This window comes from Tachypleus tridentatus, chromosome 10, assembly GCF_004210375.1.
Source record: "Tachypleus tridentatus isolate NWPU-2018 chromosome 10, ASM421037v1, whole genome shotgun sequence".
Lineage (NCBI taxonomy): Eukaryota > Metazoa > Arthropoda > Merostomata > Xiphosura > Limulidae > Tachypleus > Tachypleus tridentatus.
The window spans coordinates 19893436-19912610 of record NC_134834.1 but is presented as its reverse complement, the minus strand read 5'-3'; the positions used below and the strand labels follow the sequence as shown (position 1 = coordinate 19912610).

The 19175-nt window shown below is 38.0% G+C and overlaps 1 protein-coding gene across 1 annotated transcript in view; it reads right to left on the bottom strand.

The window, feature by feature from the left end:
- Positions 1–5654: 5654 nt before the first annotated feature.
- Positions 5655–19175, bottom strand: part of LOC143228839 (LIM/homeobox protein Awh-like) — a gene marked incomplete at its 5' end in the record, with an annotated part of 49122 nt that continues 35601 nt past the window's right edge. Inside the window, 3 exons of the mRNA XM_076460226.1 lie at positions 5655–6525; positions 8304–8312; positions 8741–8975. Of these exons, the coding sequence (XP_076316341.1) occupies positions 6417–6525; positions 8304–8312; positions 8741–8975 (353 nt within the window). The remainder of the gene's footprint in view (positions 6526–8303; positions 8313–8740; positions 8976–19175) is intronic.

Genomic DNA, 19175 nt, shown 5'->3' with positions numbered 1-19175 from the left:
ACTTGTAAGCGACAACACTTAATATCCAGCTTCTAAATATTATCGTGAGAATTTCGACATTTATTTCTGGACAACCTAATATATTCATTATATTTTTTATATAGTAATTATTAGTGAGTGTTGAAAGGACGTTTTGTTAAATTACATGTATTATTCTGTTTGTCGTGAAGTGTCTACATATGTACTTAAGCTAAAAAGTATTTTATATCTCTGACTGGCAAACAATAGTGTCGATCAATCTAAATGAATTCATTCTTACCACCATTGCTGAATGGTGTTTGTATTATAGATTTTTGTGGTGTTGCAGTGTTACGTTATTAAATATAGATAGGTTGAAGGTTCGTTTTTCTCAAGTACAAAGTTACACAGTGTGTTATATATGCTACATCTCCACAGATACTGAAACCCTGGATTTAACGTTGTCAACATACAGACTTACTACAAAGCCACTAGGGTCTTATGTTAAAAACACTATGATTCGTAAGTTTAGTTTTTCTTCATCTAAGTACGTGCACTTGTAAGTGTTCGTTACAAGGTTTTAGTTCTCATATTCTGGATTATTATTCTAATTTAGTACTTCTGAATCATGGTAATTTTACAAGTTATACCATTTACCATTCGATACCAGTTTGGCCTAACAGAATGCATCTTTTTAATATAACATAAGTATCGTTTGCTGAGCTATTCTGACAAACATGACACCTTCCATTTGTGTAACTTTCAGTTCAAATTTTGAACTAATTGTTATAAATTTAAATATTTTTTTTAGGTTTAGAGCACTTGGTACAAAGCTGATAACGTGCTGCGTGCAGAACTTCTGTATCGTCCTTAATATATTGAAATAATAAAACTTTGTCCCTAAAATATTCAACAAGTATTTTTCTTTCTAGAAACAAGATGGAATCTTCAATAGCAACGGTTGTAATTAGATCTGAAGTCGGTCAAGAGAGGGAGATATTAGCTAATATTTTGTACTTGAAAAAAACAAACAAACACCAACTTAGAGTCATTCTATGATCCACTACAAGGCGGCTGAAAGATTACCGAAATATAAAAAAAAATTTAGCTAATTATCACTGTCTTCATTAACGGGTTAACAGTTTACACACTGTATAATTATATTTTTCCTGGTGTTAACTTTCGTATTCTTATTTATACACACACAAAAAAATAAAATATAATCTGAAATAAATATCATTGTATTTATTTCCACAGTTGTTAAAATAACAGCTGAAAATTATCATTTTTTAAAAAGATTTAGGGATTTTATATTCACCAACAATAATTAAAATTTCAAATTAAAGAAATGTTACTTATTCTTACGTTCAGGCAGGTGGTAAGGTTTCACCTGGTGTTGGAAGTTGTTTGCGTATAAAATAAGTTTGTTTTTTAATTTCACGCACAGCTACACGAGGGCTATGTGCGTTAGTTGTCCCTGGTTTAGCAGTGTAAGACGAGAGGGAAAGCAGCTAGTCATCAATAAATAAACAGTATTGTCTTCTAATACATTTTTAAGTATATTATTCAAATACACGTGCTTATAAACAACTGCGTGTGCGAGTATACTATTCACGCTACACAATGTTTGTTCATTCTGTAATCACGATTCTTGTTCATGAAATAACCTCAGGTAATGTAATAAAAATCTATTAGATGGTTTAGTCTACATAAGCCCAATATGGCCAGGTAGTTACGACGCTCGACTCTTAATCTGAGCGTTGCGGGTTCGAATCCCCATCACAACAAACATGCTCGCCCTTTCAGCCGTGGGGGCGTTATAATTTTACGATCAATCCCATTGCTCTTTGGTAAAAGAGTAGTCCAACAGTTGACAGTGGGTGGTGATGACTAGCCGCTTCCGCCCAAGTTTTACACTGCTAAATTTAGAAGAGCTGATGCAGATAGTCCTCGTTTAACTTTGGGCGAAATTCAAAAAACAACGAAACAAAGTTTAGTTTATGTAAATATTTAGTCATTGAAATATGGTCATGCTGTAAGATATATCTTAACAACAATATATCAGTCATGGTAAATATTAGGTCCTTGTAGTTTCATAGTAATTCACTAAACTCGTTACAATACTCAAGTGGCCATTGACCACTGCACTGAAAATGTTTTTAACAAGGGAAAATCAAAGGTATATGATGAATGTATACGAAGCAACATTATCTGTTTGGGTGTAATACTAAATGTTTTACAGCGGAGATGAACGCATTTTATAATATATTTATCGATTAAATTTTATGAACAGATTCATTAATTAAGACACCATTCTAATGTGTTGTTGTCTGCGGGTGCAAATTAACATATTCAGGTATTTGAGTTACCAAAAAGTGTTAATAAATGTTATCTACAGAAACTAGTAGACTGGCAAAGGTAAGTAAACCGTGAGAGAAAACAACATGAAAGACAAGATACATAAAAAATAAGTGAAACACTTAAACTAATAAAGATGGAATCCTAATGTGAAGACGAGATTTCGTTATGTTACTTTAAATATTTTGCCCTGCTAATTAATACCTTAATTGTAATTCATTCAAAATGTGTACTGTGTTTTGTGTTATACACCGATGACAATGTTATTGTTTTTTGTTTTAAGAATTTCGCGCTAAAGCTATTCGAGGGCTATCTGCGTTAGCCGTCCCTAATTTAGCAGTGTAAGACTAGAGGGAAGCTAGTCAACACTTCCCACCACCAACTCTTGGGCTACTCCTTTACCAACGAATTTTGGGATTGACCGTCACGTTATAACACACCCACGTTGAAAGGGCGAGCATGTTTAGTGTGACTGGGATTCGAACCCGTGACCCTCAGATTGCGAGTCAAGCCCCTTAACCACCTGGCCTGGTTGTAGGTAGTTAGCACACGCTTCTTACATAGTATAACATTTTCCTATGTTAAAAACGCTATGTTTTCTCAGTCTGAAACAGATGCTTCTTCAGGGCTCGCAGAGATCTCAGGAAACTAGTAATAGTGCTTCCCTTCGTAAATACGCCCCCCTCCAGTGGCACAGCAGTATGTCTGAGGACTCACACCGCTAGAAGTCAGGTTTCAATACCCGTGGTGGTCAGAGCACAAATATTCCATTGTGCAGGTTTGTGCTCAATTCCAAACGAACAAACATTCGTAAATACACTCATTTTGATCGTGTTTATGAAATAAAAGGTTTTTTATTCACTGTTTTAATGTAGAAACCAAAATGTCGTCCCCTTTTTATTTCAGCCTATTAAAGTTCTGAAACCTACTACGTATCCTCTGTCTTCGTAAACCTCCACTGAAACAAGTGTTATTGTGTGTGGTATCTTTCTTTTCCGGATCTCAATTTGATACTGGCCGACACTGCCAGGTGGTTTAGGCACTCGACTTGTAATTTGAGGGTCACGGGTTCGAATCCCAGTCACACTAAATATACTCGCCCTTTCAGTCATAGGAGTGTTATAATGTGACGGTCAATCCCACTATTCGTTGGTAATAGAGTAGCACGAGGGTTGGCGGTGGGTGGTGATGACTAGCTGCCTTCCCTCTAGTCTTACACTGCTAAATTAGGGACGGCTAGAGCAGATAGCCCTCTTGTAGCTTTGCGCGACATTCAAACTACATGTTAAGAACAATTTCTGAAGTTAATTACATTCGTACAGCTAACATTATCTATAAAAGTTTTATCATTATCAATCGTTTCTTAACGGGTAGAATAAAATTATTCGTATAATTAAGAGGATTTTATCAGTTTGAAAACATTAAGTTCAGCCACTACTCTTCAAACAAAGACGAAAATCCAAATTCTTTGTTTATAGTTAGACATAAAGCTAAGTAATGGACTATTTGTACCTACCACGGATATCGAAACCAGGTTTATAGCGTTATAAATCCACAGACGTTCCGTTGTACCACAGCTGGATAGGGGCAAACCCCAATGTATGTTATTATATAACGTTCATTACAAAACAATATATAACGCTTGGTTTATAAGTGTACGTTAGTATACGCTGGCTTTGTATAAATAATTTATTAGGCGTATTATGTTTCGTTTTATAAAATTAAAAAAATAATAATAATCAGAAATCATAAATTCTCAACCAGCACGTTAGTATTTTTAATTTTAGAAGAACGAAAACAAAAAGACAGATAAATGAACATTTGAATTTATAGACACCTAAACAGAAGCATTTTATGTACAGGATTCACAGACGTGGCCAATCGCTGATGACTATTTTAATTTTTGACACACACACACACACATATATATATATATATATATATCATCACTATTCAAAGAAGTCCAGGTAGATGATAGACTGTTTAGTATGGGATCGAATAGTTGTGAGCAAACCACGTGTTTCGATAGGTAATACCAACATAGCTTCATCGTCACTGATTATTAAAATAAAATTCACATCCACTGAAACTGTAAGAACGTGGCTCTAGAACATGCTTCACTAGCTCACGATTTACTTGTAAATAAGATATGATTAAATATTATTAAATAAGATATTATTTTGTACCGGGATATTCTGAAACATCACCAGTAGTTTCGGTCTATCGTGCGAATCTTGGGCAGCTTTCTAAAAGCAACTAGTCTCATACAGTCCGTGTTTCACATGATCACTGACCAGTTTGGATTTACTCCAAAGTTGGACAACTCCTCAGAAACTTTCAGTTTGACATGACTCCCCTATATATATTCAGCCTTATTCAATACACACGGGGCAACCTCCTATAAGCTGCCCAGCTTCGAAAAGTTGGAAGCCTCACGCAGCCAGCCCTCCAAGGAAGAGCTTACCAGTTCAGTTTTATTCACACACTACACAGCTCCGAAAAGCCGGGGGCGTCAGATGGTTGCCAGCATCCAAAAGATTGTTTGACCAATTCAGTTTTATTCACACACTATACAGCTCCGAGAAGTCGGGGGCGTCAGATGGTTGCCAGCATCCAAAGGATTATTTGACCAGTTCAGTTTTATTCACACACTACACAGCTCCGAAAAGCCGGGGGCGTCAGATGGTTGCCAGCATCCAAAAGATTGTTTGACCAATTCAGTTTTATTCACACACTATACAGCTCCAAGAAGCCGGGGGCGTCAGATGGTTGTCAGCGACCAAAGGATTATTTGACCAGTTCAGTTTATTCACACACGACGCAACTCCAAGAAGCTGGGGCGTCAGATGGTTGCCAGCATCCAAAAAGATTGTTTGACCAGTTCAGTTTTATTCACACACTATACAGCTCTGAGAAGCCAAGGGCGCAGATGGTTGCCAGCATCCAAAAGATTGTTTGACCAATTCAGTTTTATTCACACACTATACAGCTCCAAGAAGCCGGGGGCGTCAGATGGTTGTCAGCGACCAAAGGATTATTTGACCAGTTCAGTTTTATTCACACACGACGCAACTCCAAGAAGCCGGGGGCGTCAGATGGTTGCCAGCATCCAAAAGATTGTTTGACCAATTCAGTTTTATTCACACACTATACAGCTCCAAGAAGCCGGGGGCGTCAGATGGTTGCCAGCATCCAAAAGATTGTTTGACCAGTTCAGTTTTATTCACACACTATACAGCTCTGAGAAGCCGGGGGCGTCAAATGGTTGTCAGCGACCAAAGGATTATTTGACCAGTTCAGTTTTATTCACACACGACGCAACCCAAGAAGCTGGGGCGTCAGATGGTTGCCAGCATCCAAAAGATTGTTTGACCAGTTCAGTTTTATTCACACACTATACAGCTCTGAGAAGCCGGGGGCGTCAGATGGTTGCCAGCATCCAAAAGATTGTTTGACCAATTCAGTTTTATTCACACACTATACAGCTCCAAGAAGCCGGGGGCGTCAGATGGTTGTCAGCGACCAAAGGATTATTTGACCAGTTCAGTTTTATTCACACACGACGCAACTCCAAGAAGCCGGGGGCGTCAGATGGTTGCCAGCATCCAAAAGATTGTTTGACCAATTCAGTTTTATTCACACACTATACAGCTCCAAGAAGCCGGGGGCGTCAGATGGTTGCCAGCATCCAAAAGATTGTTTGACCAGTTCAGTTTTATTCACACACTATACAGCTCTGAGAAGCCGGGGGCGTCAAATGGTTGTCAGCGACCAAAGGATTATTTGACCAGTTCAGTTTTATTCACACACGACGCAACTCCAAGAAGCCGGGGGCGTCTGATGGTTGCCAGCACCTAAATAATTATTTTTACCAGTTCATTTTTATTCTCACACTACGCAGCTCCGAGAAGGTCGGGTCCTCAGATGGTTGCCAGCATCCAAAGGATCCTCTGCCTGTTTATTTGTATTTACATTTTACACAGTTCCAGAGAAACTGGAAGTCTTACACTACCAGCTTTCCAACAATCTTCTATTTGTTCAGCTTCATTCACCCGTTCCACAGTTCCTGGAAAGCTGCCAGTCTTATAGGTTTCCCATTGTCATGCTACCTGAACCATATTAGCATGGAGAGAAGGCCTAGAACACAAACAGTACATCATCCCACATCCGGGACATACAGTGGCCGACGACACAGGGTTAAAACTGTCGCTGGAAGAAGGAAAAATACTGTTAAAATTATTAATAGTCATAAACACTTTACGTATGTTTTACTTGTATGTGCCAAACCAAAAAGTAATAATAAGAAAAATATTTCCATCAGAACACGTGCAAAAGATGTTAAAAGTAGGACGTAATATTTTGCTTTAACTGTCCTTCACTTAGGAGCTTCACGTAAGAGTGATTAATTTGAAGGGTCAAAAAATCATATTTAAGTAACATGTTTTAAACTAAGTATTTATCTTACTGTCTTTCAACTGGATGTCACATCTAATAGGCCTAGCATGGTTAGGTGGTTAAGGCACTCGACTCGTAATCTAAAGATCGCGGGTTCGAATCTCCGTCGCACCAAATATGCTCGCCCTTTCAGCCGTGGGGGCGTCGTAATGTGATGGCAAATCCCACTATTCTTTGGTAAAACGAGTAGCCCAAGAGTTAATGGTGGGTAGTGATGACTAGCTGCCTTCCCTCTAGTTTTACATTGCGAAATTAGGGATGGCTGGCGCAGATAGCCTTCGAGTAGCTTTGCGCGAAATTCAAAAACAAACTCTCACGCAATGAAACAATCAGTAATTCAATACACTTCCGTTTGGGGGCGCTGTACGAAAAGACAGAGAACGTTTTCAGTTAATTTAAATATTTAAATTTTAAAAGCATTGCTATTTTATTTTTTACTTCACTGAATTCTGATGTGAAACTAACGTAGGTTTAGAAAACATACATTTCAAGCACGATTACTATAGCATGCGTTTGGTAAACAGACTTTTGTCTATGTTAAAATACATTTATTGCGAACTTTTAGTCCTACATCGGGCAACAACAAATTTCGTCACTCAGTGTGCTGTTGTCCGATGAAAGCTCCGGAAAGAGGGCTGAAACCTCGCTATCAAAGTAACTTAACGTGGAGAATAGTCCGTTTATAGTTCTAAGCATTAACTTATCTGTGTTACGAGTCTTAAACAACAATTGTAAAACGTATTTGTTGTGTGTTATTTGATTTTTAATTTCGCGCAAATCTACGCGAGGGCTATCCGCACTAGTTGTCTTTAATATAGCTCTGTAAGATTTGAGGGAAGGCAGCTAATCGTCATCACCCACCGCCAACCCTTGGGCTCCTCTTTTACCAACGAATAGTGAGACTGAGCGTCACATTATAACGTCTCCACAGCTGAAAGGACGAGCATGTTTGGTGCGACTGTTGTTTGTTGTGTATACCAAGGTATAGTAAGTCTCTGGTTAAATGTTACTGTTATATAATGCAACACAAAAATTTTTTATGTCCCTTAGATACAAAATATACCGTTACGTAGTCTATCAGTTTTTCCTCTTTTATAACATTAAAACTGTTAAGACTCAAATACGGCATTTCTAGTTTATACTTTAAAACAATCACCTCAACGATTTTCTGTTTTGACTTACTCGTAAAAAAAAACAATACTTTATTAACATTCTCACAGGCCCGGCATGTCCAGGTGGGTTTAGGCGTGCGACTGGTAATCTGAGGGTCGCGGGTTCGCATCCCCGTCGCGCCAAACATGCTCGCCCTTTCAGCCGTGGGGGCGTTATAATGTGACGGTCCATCTCACTATTCGTTGGTAAAAGAGTAGCCCAAGAGTTGGCGGTGGGTGGTGATGACTAGCTGCCTTCCCTCTAGTCTTACACTACTAAATTAGGGACGGCGAGCACAGATAGCCCTCGAGTAGCTTTGTGCGAAATTCCAAAACAAACAAACAAACAAACAAACAATTCGAATCCCCGTCGTACCAAACATGTTCGCCCTTTCAGCGGTTGGAGCGTTATAATGTGACAGTCAATCCCACTATTCGTTAGTATAAGAGTAGCCCAAGAGTTGGCGGTGGGTTGTGATGACTAGCTGGCTGCTTTCTACTCTTATACTGCTAAATTTAGGAACAGCTAGAGCAGATAGCTCTCGTATAGCTTTGCGCGAAATTCAAAACAAACGAAGGACTCGTCTTCCTAAACATTTATGTTTCTATAGCGACGAATACTGTACCTGAACAACCTGTCAAATGAAAAATTCGTTCTTGCTGTAAGTTTAAAGTCGCTAACACACGACCTGATGTAAAAAAGATGAACAGTTTCGTTCTGTATAATTTTAGTCACGTTAACCAAGTCTCAAATATGGTTGAACAGATACACAGACAGACAAACAATGACAGTAATATTCCCTTACTTACAACCAGACTTCTTAGCTTGGTTCGAGAGATATTTTTTTTGCCTAGCTCTTGAATTCTGGAACCAAACCTGAGTGACCCTCTTACTGAGCCCAGTGATTTGAGCGATCCGCTCGAGGTCCTGCCCGTCAGGATTTGAATCTAGATTGAAATTGGCTTGCAAGACCTGCAGCTGTTCCTCTGTGAAGGTTGTCCTGACCCTTTTGGTCTTCGTCTTCTGGTGGCATTCCTGGTCACCACCACTCTCTTGAGAAAAAGACAAATAAAGAAATGAAAACGTGACTCAACTGTTTATTTCAGAGCAAAGCCACAGTATACTATCTGCCATGTGCGCCGTGGATTGTAGTATTTAAGTCCGTAAACTTGGCACTGTTCTACTGAGGCACAGAATCGTGGCGTCATATCATGGGGGGGGGGGACTTGAAACAGAAAAAAAACTTCCTCCCTCCCATTTGTTCTTCTAAAAAAATGGAAGCGAGTTCTAATCATTCTAGTGAACCAATTTTGAATTCTTAATGAGAACAAAAGTAATTCGAGAGAACAAAGAAACTATACGTACCAATTTTTGTTACGAACAAACTCTTATGATTCTTATAGAATTTTAATCCAATGTTTTCTGATCAGCTGTCATAAACCTCTTTTTCCACTTTCAGTAGATCATAGAATGTAAATGTTATTGACACATTCAACAGTTTTAAACATAACTGATTGGAATTAAACATAAAGCTATCTGTGCACTGCCCACCACGGGTATTGAAACCTGGTTTCTAGCGGTGTGAGTTGGCAGACATACTGAGGGACAATTAAGCATAATTAACAGACGTTGGTTAGACTTGAAGTTCTGACAAAATAATTCTTCCAATAGTAATCCACCTAAAAACTATGACATCAGTGGGTCAGCGGTAAGTCCGATGGTTTTTTAAAATTCTTTTTCTGTTAAGGCGACAGTAAATAATTGGAAATTAAGATGGAATAATGGACCATAAGATACTGATCCACCATGATATACCCAGTGGGTGTGGACCATAAGATACTGACCCACCAGGATATACCCAGTGGGTTTTGTATTATTAGTAAAGGATTCTACTACCAAGAAGATATTGACCCCAAACATTCATTCAACCTATGCATAAATTACTTAGCTAAGAGTACCCCGCTGAGACAGCGGAAAGTCTACTGATTTACAACGCTAAAATCAGGAGTTCGATTCCCCTCAGTGGGCACAGCAGGTAGCCCAATGTAGCTTTGCTATAAGAAAAACACATTTAGTTAAGAAAGAAGCTGCTGGAGTCATTCAAATGATGCAATGACCCTCACAGAGCCCCAATCTCGACCCAAATGATTAGATATGGGATTTGATAGATCAAAAACTTGACAAATCCAAAGTTACTTCCAAAGAAACTTTACGAGAGCGTATCGCTGAACTCAAGCACTTCCATTGAGTTTCTGTTATACTAAATATGAAAATTAATAAAACTTTGATGTTTCACTTGTGACTTACCTTCCACTGCTCTTTGAAAATAGCTTGAAATCTAATTTTTGCCTTTATTCTAACACTTTTGCACAGCACTGTACGTTTGTTTACATTGTGCAATTTATGTGGTATTTGGAAACCTATCATTAACGCATTCATAAATCCATGGTCCCCGGGAGAATAGCGGTATTTCTGCGGATTTATACTGCTAGAATCCAGGTTTCGATACCCGTGGTGGGCAGAGCACAGATAGCCCATTGTGCTTACTACACACAACAATATAAACCTACAAGTAATTAATAAAACCAGTGAAGCATACGTGGCTAAAACATTTGTGTTGAAACGGTAATAATTACCAAAAACGAGAGACAGAGAAAGTGATTTAGTTTTTCAAATATTTTTTTCTATTCGAATATACATCTCCGAAGATCAGAACATCACGTAATCTTTACTCGTTATAACAGTCGTGTTTACCTACTCAGTGTATAACATTTCGTCGGCGGTGTCACATTTTATTTAGGAAGGTTTGAACTTTGACCTCGGCCCAATGTATGATACGGTCTCGATAACAGATGAACACATTGATTCGGAGAAAGCTAATTAACAATCATCAAAACAAGGACTTTTTTCGAACCGAATGCTAGATTGATTTCTTAACGTAAATCACCACCATATCAGATGTCATTAACGGCCTCTGGTGTTATCGTATCAACTAAAGATAACATTACTTGGTGATTTCCAGATGTCCATTTATTTTGGGATGATTATGTCAACGAGAGAGAACAGTTTTAGTTCATCTTCACAATTAGTAAGAAGCTTCTCCTGATTGGTTGTATTCAGCGAATAAAAAATTAAAGACTGCTTCTAACTAGTTGACTGAAACCAGTAATATCCAGTAAAAATATACGTTTCCTATCTGGTTATTGAACAAGTAGGATCCATTAACTTCTTGTTGTTTTTCAGTCAGAGTTAGATAATCCTTGTTATTATTACTGATGATTCAAAAGTGTTATAAATTCAAGATTTTACTTGAACAAAATATTATAAGTAAATTTTATTTTAAGTTAGTGTGAAGAAGTTAAGAGTTTTTTTAAATTACACGCACCATATCGAAAGATGGAAAACTCGTACAAAATGTGCACGTGGAATTCAAAATAATTCGTGAATATCATCTACACAATTAATTTTTCTTTTATTTATCAGGAAAAAACGAAGTATCATTTCTTCCGAAATTGGCCCTCTAGTGGCACGGTAGCAAGTTTGCTAACTCACTGCGCTAGAGACCGAGTTTGGGCAGAACACAGATAGTCCACTGTGTGTGTGGCTTTGCACTTAACTTAACTTAACTTAACTTAAAAAAAAAAAAAAAAAAAAAATTGTTGCCAAATTTTAGCATATTTCAGTGTAAGTAATAGAAAGACAGAATATTTAACTGACAAATTAATGTAATTCAATTTTGTATTTTTGGTCTTTCAAAAATATATTCTTGATTTGTGAAATCAGATAGCAAATCCGCTCAAAGTTGTCAAAAACACGTTGATTGTATTGTTTAAATTTATAAATATATCGTATCGTTTTTAAAAATTAAACTTCACTGGATTAACGCGTTTATTTTAATAACCGTAAGAGCCCGAATGTTCTAATTATTCATTCACAAAATGGTTTAAGAATTTCAGTTTAACAATTAAATTAGGTTTAGAGACCGAAGAGCTGTACTATTTATATATTATATAAACAAATGATATAGTGGTCTGTAATGAAACTAGTTTTGTTTAATGAAACCGACGTATTGTTAAACCAACACACTCGATTTTAATTACGTATTTAAATTGTGTTTGTTTGTGTGACATTACATCAGAATACGATTTATAATTTTAACATTTGTTAAAGGCTCGGCATGACCAGGTGGTTAAGGCTCTCGACTCGTAACCAGAGAGTCACGGGTTCGAATCTCTGCCACACCAAAGATACTTGCCCTTTCAGCCGTACGGGCGTTGTAATATGATGGTAAATCCCACTATTCGTTGGTAAAAGAGTAGACCAAAAGTTGGCGGTGGGTGGTGATGACAAGCTGCCTTCCCTCTAGTCTTACACTGCAAAATTAGGGATGGTTAGAGCAGATAGTCCTCGTGTAGCTTTGCGCGAAATTCAAAACAAACCAACATTTATTAAAAATTGTCATTTTCACTGTAACTCAAAACTACATAAACAAACCCATCAGAGATCTCAATTCGCTGGCATAAGGCGTGTTATGCCATAATAATTTATTACTCCATGTATTAATTAAACGTTTCAACAATACCTATTGTAGTTTCTGCCCTTTGAGTTCTTAATGTGTTATAGGTGGTTAAGCGCTCGACTCGTATTCTGAGAGTCGCGGGTTCGAATCCCGTCACACCAAACATGCTCTCCTTTTCAGCCGTGGGGACGTTATAACATTACGGTCTATCCCACTATTCGTTGGTAAAAGAGTAGCTCAAGAGTTGGCGGTGGGTGGTAATTGATACCTGCCTTCCCTCTAGTCTTACACTGCTGGATTAGGGACGGCTAGCGCAGATAGCCCTCGTGTAACTTTGCGCGAAATTAAAAAACAAAAACAAAACAAAAAACTGTGTTATAATATAGACGTCCCCGAAATAAATTAAGAAACAGAATATTACAAATAACACATTTTCTCTTGTTATTTTTGTCGTTTAAAAACATCTGTTAGTTTTGATCTTGAGCTCGAAGTTATTCCTTCAAATTTCGTTTAAAGATGTTTTATATTTTCCACCACAAAAAGATACACTTTTCATCGAAGCTGAGTAGCAATGAATAGTTTCACGTTACCAGTTTTATTTTCTTACTTTGTTAAAAAATAATGATATTAGTTATTTATTTCTCTGCTTAGCAAATAATACTAAATAATACTGAATCAGCCAAAGCAAAACTCGGTGCACTGCTCTGTTTGTCTGTTGTTTTTATCAGGAGGTGGTGATGGTATGAAATCAAGCTTCCCGGTTATGAACGAGTTGTCTCTGAAGAGGAAAAGAAAAAACAACAACTTCGGAGATGTAATTTATTTATTTATTATTATTTTTAAGGAAGAGTTGATACTAAAATAGGGACAACTCACGTATCTAGCTGTATCCATAAGATTATCGCGTGCGCGTGGAGTACTTGTGAATGATCAGAAATATTCTAGGCGCATCCGTCGCTGGAAGTCACCAGATAATTTGATCAAAATCAAGAAGAGAAGAATTCGATGGTACGAGCATCTCTACAGATTGACATTTTCAAATATGTCACTACTTTCCTGCATGCTTTCCATCACTCTTGTAGAAGCAAGTTGGAGCCACTTCTTTGTACTTGAGGGAAAAGTGGACGATCCAGTTCTGTTCTACCAAATATTTGTTGGAAAAAGTGTACAGGAACAGAACAGCCAAGACCGGAAAGATTGGTTTTATCCAGAAAACCGGTATATTTCTTCAAGTTCTCGAAGGTTATGAAGCCATGCCAGTATTTATTCACTAGTCCTCTTCAAAACTGTGACGTGAAGATAATATTTTCTGGTGTGAAAGAGCAGTAGAAAGACCAGAGGAACCAGGAGGGGTTAGGCGATTCTACAGTTCTCAACAGACATAGGGATGAATTGTGTGTAATAATGCAACATTGTGAATTATTGAAAAGGCAAGTAGAGTAAAACGAAGGTAAATCTATTGAATTGAAGTAAAATAAATCAAAAACTTACTTAGATTTTTATTTATAAATAACTGTAAATAAAGACAAATTGGTTTGAATTTCGCGCAAAGCTACACGGGAGCTATCTGCGTTACCTATCTCTATTTTAGTAGTGTAAGACTAGAGGGAAGGCAGCTAGTTATCACCACCCACTGCCAACTCTTGGGCTACTCTTTTACCAACGAACAGTGGGATTGACCGTCACATCATAACGCTCCCACGGCTGAAAGGGTGAGCATGTTTGATGTGACTGGGATTCGAATCCGCGACTCTCGTATTACGAGTCGAGTGCCTTAACCACCTGGCTATGCCGTCCCCAAAGATAAATCAAATTATTTACAAACTAGTTTATCCTGATTTATACGCAAAATTATTTCCCTAAAATAAAAATCCTAAACATAACAAAAGCTTCCAGGGCGTGTTTCAACGTTGGATCCAAATATTTCCAATCAAAATTGTTGGTTTTTTTTTTGTTTTTTTATCGAAATCGCCAGAAAGCCGCAGAAATGTTCTCTGCAAACACTATCACCACTGTAGGCATATTTCAAAATTTTCCGTTGGCTGGAGAGAGATGCTTCTGCTAAAACAAATTTGTCCCGGTTTTTCACGTACGAAATCTGGTCGCCCTGAGTTCCAGAATAAAAACATTGAACTGGAACTAGGAAGTTCAATGCAAACAATCAATCAGAAGACGACACACGCTACCTCTTTTTGGAAAAAAATATTCCCGAGCTAATGTTTCCAGATTAAAAAAAGAAAATGAAGAAATTAGAATAATTGTTGAACCTAGAACCCAAGGATTAAGTTTTTTAAAAAATCTGTTCTTATCTAATATTTCGTTGAGTATTTACATATTAACATACTGTTTATTATCAGGTGTACATCAACTGGAACTTTTCGAACTTCATCAAATAATATATATTAAATTCACATTTTTACACGACTGTTATTTTAGCCCCTAGTGGCGGAACAAGAAGTTTACAGGTTTACGATGCTACAGTTTGGATTTCGATACCCGTGGTTGCCAGAGTACTGACAGCCCGTTTTATCGCTTTACGTTTAACAACAAACAAACCAAATGACAGGGTTGACGCTGTTTAGTATTCATCAACCACTGTTTAGCGCCCTCTATCCCTGTTTTGTATTTTGGATAAAGGTTTTCTTTTCGGAATCAACCTCCTAGTGCAGTGGTTCTTAACCTGGGGGTCGTTTGAGGTTTCTTGGGGTCACGGAAGGTTTGGGAGTTATTGGGGAAATCACGGAGCAGTTTGTAGTTTTTGTGGCAAGTGCATGTAACCTGCCCACCAATGAGAAACACGCTGATGTGCGGCACTTGAACCACGTCGAGATGCTTGTTGCGCAACCACCTGTTTAATTTTGAGTAAAAATGTTCATATATTACAACGTTTAGAATTGTCTAAATTTTTTTAACTATATAATATTAATATAGAATTTAAAATTTAGATATCAGAGTTTCCATCGTATTAATATATTTTCTCATTATATATCAACCTTCACACTGAGTGAATATGTAGGTTTTGTATGCTGTTCAGTAATTCCATGGATTTTGCGTTTATCACTTGTAGCATTTTTCAAGGTCATTTATTTGTAACATTTTCAATAAATTAGGACCTTTATATAGTTTTGTTTTATTCCACCTTTACGCAAAGTTCAGCATTACAAAAATTATTATACGGGTCACGGTAATACCTTGGAGGGTCTCAGGGGGTAAGACGAGGAAAAAGGTTAAGAACCACTGTGACCTAGTGGCACAGCAGTAACTCTGCTGACTTACAACTTTAGAAATCGGGTTTCGACACCCGTGGTTGGTAGGTCATTGTGTAGCTTCGTGCTTTATTTCAAAACCTACAAACTTCTCAATAACATGTGAATATCGTTTTCAATATGCACGACAAATGTCAAATAGACCGCGGACTTACAACGCTAAAATCAGGGGTTCGATTCCCTTCTGTGGGCTGAGCAGATAGCCCTTTGTGGCTTTGCTATAAGAACAACACACACACTCAAATAGACCGTTTCAAATAACGCAGTGTTTCAGAATAGCTAAATGGTATTGTAGAATTTTGACATTAACTACTGTCAACTTATGATACGAAAGGTAGGTCTTTCTGGCTACAGGGGCCTCGCATGGCCTAGCGCGTTAAGGCGTGCGCTTCGTAATCTGAGGATCGTGGGTTCGCGCCCGAGTCGCGCCAAACATACTCGCCCTCCCAGCCGTGGGGGCGTTAGAATATTACGGTCAATCCCACTATTCGGTGGTAAAATAGTAGCCCAAGAGTTGGCGGTGGGTGGTGATGACTAGCTGCCTTCCCTCCAGTCTTACACTACTAAATTAGGGACGGCTAGCACAGATAGCCCTCGAGTAGCTTTGTGCGAAATTCCAAAACAAACAAACAAACAAACAAATTCTGGCTACGGGATTAAAACAAAACTTTGAAAGTGTTCGAACTTTGTTGGTTGTAAAATTAGAATCTACTGCATTTAAAAAACAACTCAAAGTCAGTTGCTCCCGTTCTCGCTAACATCAATCTATCTTCCATCTAATCGCTTCTCCAGGTTATAACTAATAGTAGTAAATGGGACCTCCTGATCAACACGTGACACCCGCGATGTTTCCTTTCCCACCCAGCCCGACATGGCCAGGCGGTTAAAGCAATCGACTCGTAATCCCCGTCGTTGGAATCCCCGTCATACCAAACATGCTCGCCCTTTCAGCCGTGGGGGCACTATATTGTGACGGTCAATCTCACTATTCGTTGGTAAAAGAGTAGCCCAAGAGTTGGCGGTGGGTGGTGATGACTAGCTGCTTTTCCCTCTAGTCTTACACTGCTAAATTAGGAACGGCTAGTGCAGATAGTTCTCGAGTAGCTTTGCGCGAAATTCAAAAACAAACAAACAAACAAATAGTCCGAACACGCGATATAAACGGAACGAATCTCGATGGTCCTAACTGACTCGAAAACATAATACAAAATACAGGTTTGATCTTATCTAGAACGAAATTTTCCAATGCAAATCTCTATTAACATATCAAAACGAACAATAATATTTACATGGTGGTCAAAAGCCAAAACAGTGATTCTTGATATAACATAATCGTGTAAGTGCTATAAAAATACATTAAACACGTATTTAAAGAATATTTTTTGTTTGTTTGTCGGATTTCGCGTAAATATAGTCATGACTAACTTGCCATCTCTATAGGCTGATAGAGAATGTAAATGATCAACATCCATCGCAAACTGTTACTCTTATCACATCTAATGGTTGGATTTAACCGACAATTTTATAACGAATCCACGGCTCCAAAACTGTTTGTTTGTTTTGAATTTCGCGCAAAGTTACACGAGGGCTATCTGCACAAGCCGTCTCTAATTTAGCAGTGTAAGAGTAGCGGGAAGGCAGCTAGTCATCACCACCCACCGCCAACTCTTGGGCTACTCTTTTTTACCAACGAATAGTGGGATTGACTGTTACATTATAACGTACCCATGGCTGGAAGGGCGAGCACGTTTGGTGTGACATTCGAACCCGCGACCCTCAGGTTACTAGTCGAGTGTCTTATCCACGTGGCCATGCCGGGCCTTGCAGAAATGTAAGCCATTCACAATGGCTCCATTGAATACTGGCTTTCAACGAACAGAACGACGACAAGTACAAATAAATTGTAAAAGATAAACTTGTGATTATATCCATAAATAACGAAAATAATTCTAAGGTTCCAACTACAACTGTGTACCAGCTTTAAATAAACAATGAGTTTAAATATGTATTCTAAAATTGCCCTTATAGTTGTTTTTATGGGGCCATTTATTTCGTTAAGACTGTTCAAAAATAGCACTTTAGGACTTTGAACTATTTTTATTTTAAAACCTGCGGATAGTGCTATTTAAGAGTTTGGCATTATCTTCGATATTTTGTGAAACCGTAAGAACCGGGTACATAGCTATAATCTAGGAATACTGAGTTGTTGTTTTTTTATTTATTAAAACGTCCACTGCTGAGACGGCGGTAAGTCTTCGAATTAAACAATGCTAAAATTAGGGGTTTGATTCTCATCGGTGGACCCAGCAGATAGCCCGTTGTGGTTTTGCTGTAAGGAAAACTCACAAACACACATTTACTAAAAGTTTTCACAGAGTTGTAGTTTACGAGTTTCCAGAAAATGAATGTAGGTCCTTAATTAAATGTCAGTGAGACAACAACAAAAGACAATATTCAAGGAATGATCAGCTTTTTTATATTCCAGCTATAACAACAAGCGACTTTTGATGATGTCAGTGGGACAATGAGTGAACAGCCATGTAAACTGATGTGTAAGTATCCTTCCTCTCATGGAGTCTATAGCCTCAACCTATTATTTGTATTCCCAGAAACATTTATAAAGAGAATCAATGAGCTGCTGGAGAAAATGTTGATCGCTGCTTTATCAGAAATGCTTCCAATTTATTAATACTGTTAGCCAAATCACTCGCTCTCCGGCCTCTTCCCTGAATATCTCATAAACATTCATTTGGATGTTCCATTCACACGATACTATATTCTTACCGGAAGCTGCTGACCAGTTGGGAACTCTGGCATGGCTCCGTATCAGACGAATTTTGACCATCATAATATTAACGTTAATTTCGGTATCACTATATTGCATGGCCTTTACCGTGCGTTGTCATTGCATATGTTACAGTCAATGTGGCTACCATATACCCTGTTGAGACTTCCGGTTAACCAATTGATCTAAAGGCGGTCAACATTTTGATATCTTGCGATTCTTATAGTCACTCTGCAATGACAAGTCTTTAACCAGCACCTGGATGACCTATTTCCCTCATGGTCATGGAAATCTCTAGATGTTTTCGTCGAAGTATTTGAATGTTTCTCTTTCAATGTGGACTCCTTTCAATATCCTACCGTTGTTTTCCTAAATTAGAATAGATTGTGTTACCTTCACCTTTGTACAGAACTGAAATGTGCATGTCAGCCCACATGATCGACAATCTGACATAACACTGGGAAGGGTCTCTGATATTATCTAACAACATTGTGTCATAGATAAAATATCGATAACTCTTCTCATTCCCCGATGGTTTTTTGAATAGCGTGTCATTATACCAGAGTTAACAAAACAGTTATAACGAAGTTTGAAATATTAATCTAATATCTTTGGATCAGCTATTAACTATATATTAAACAGAATAAAACAAGCACTCCCATATGCATGTTGTTAACAATAA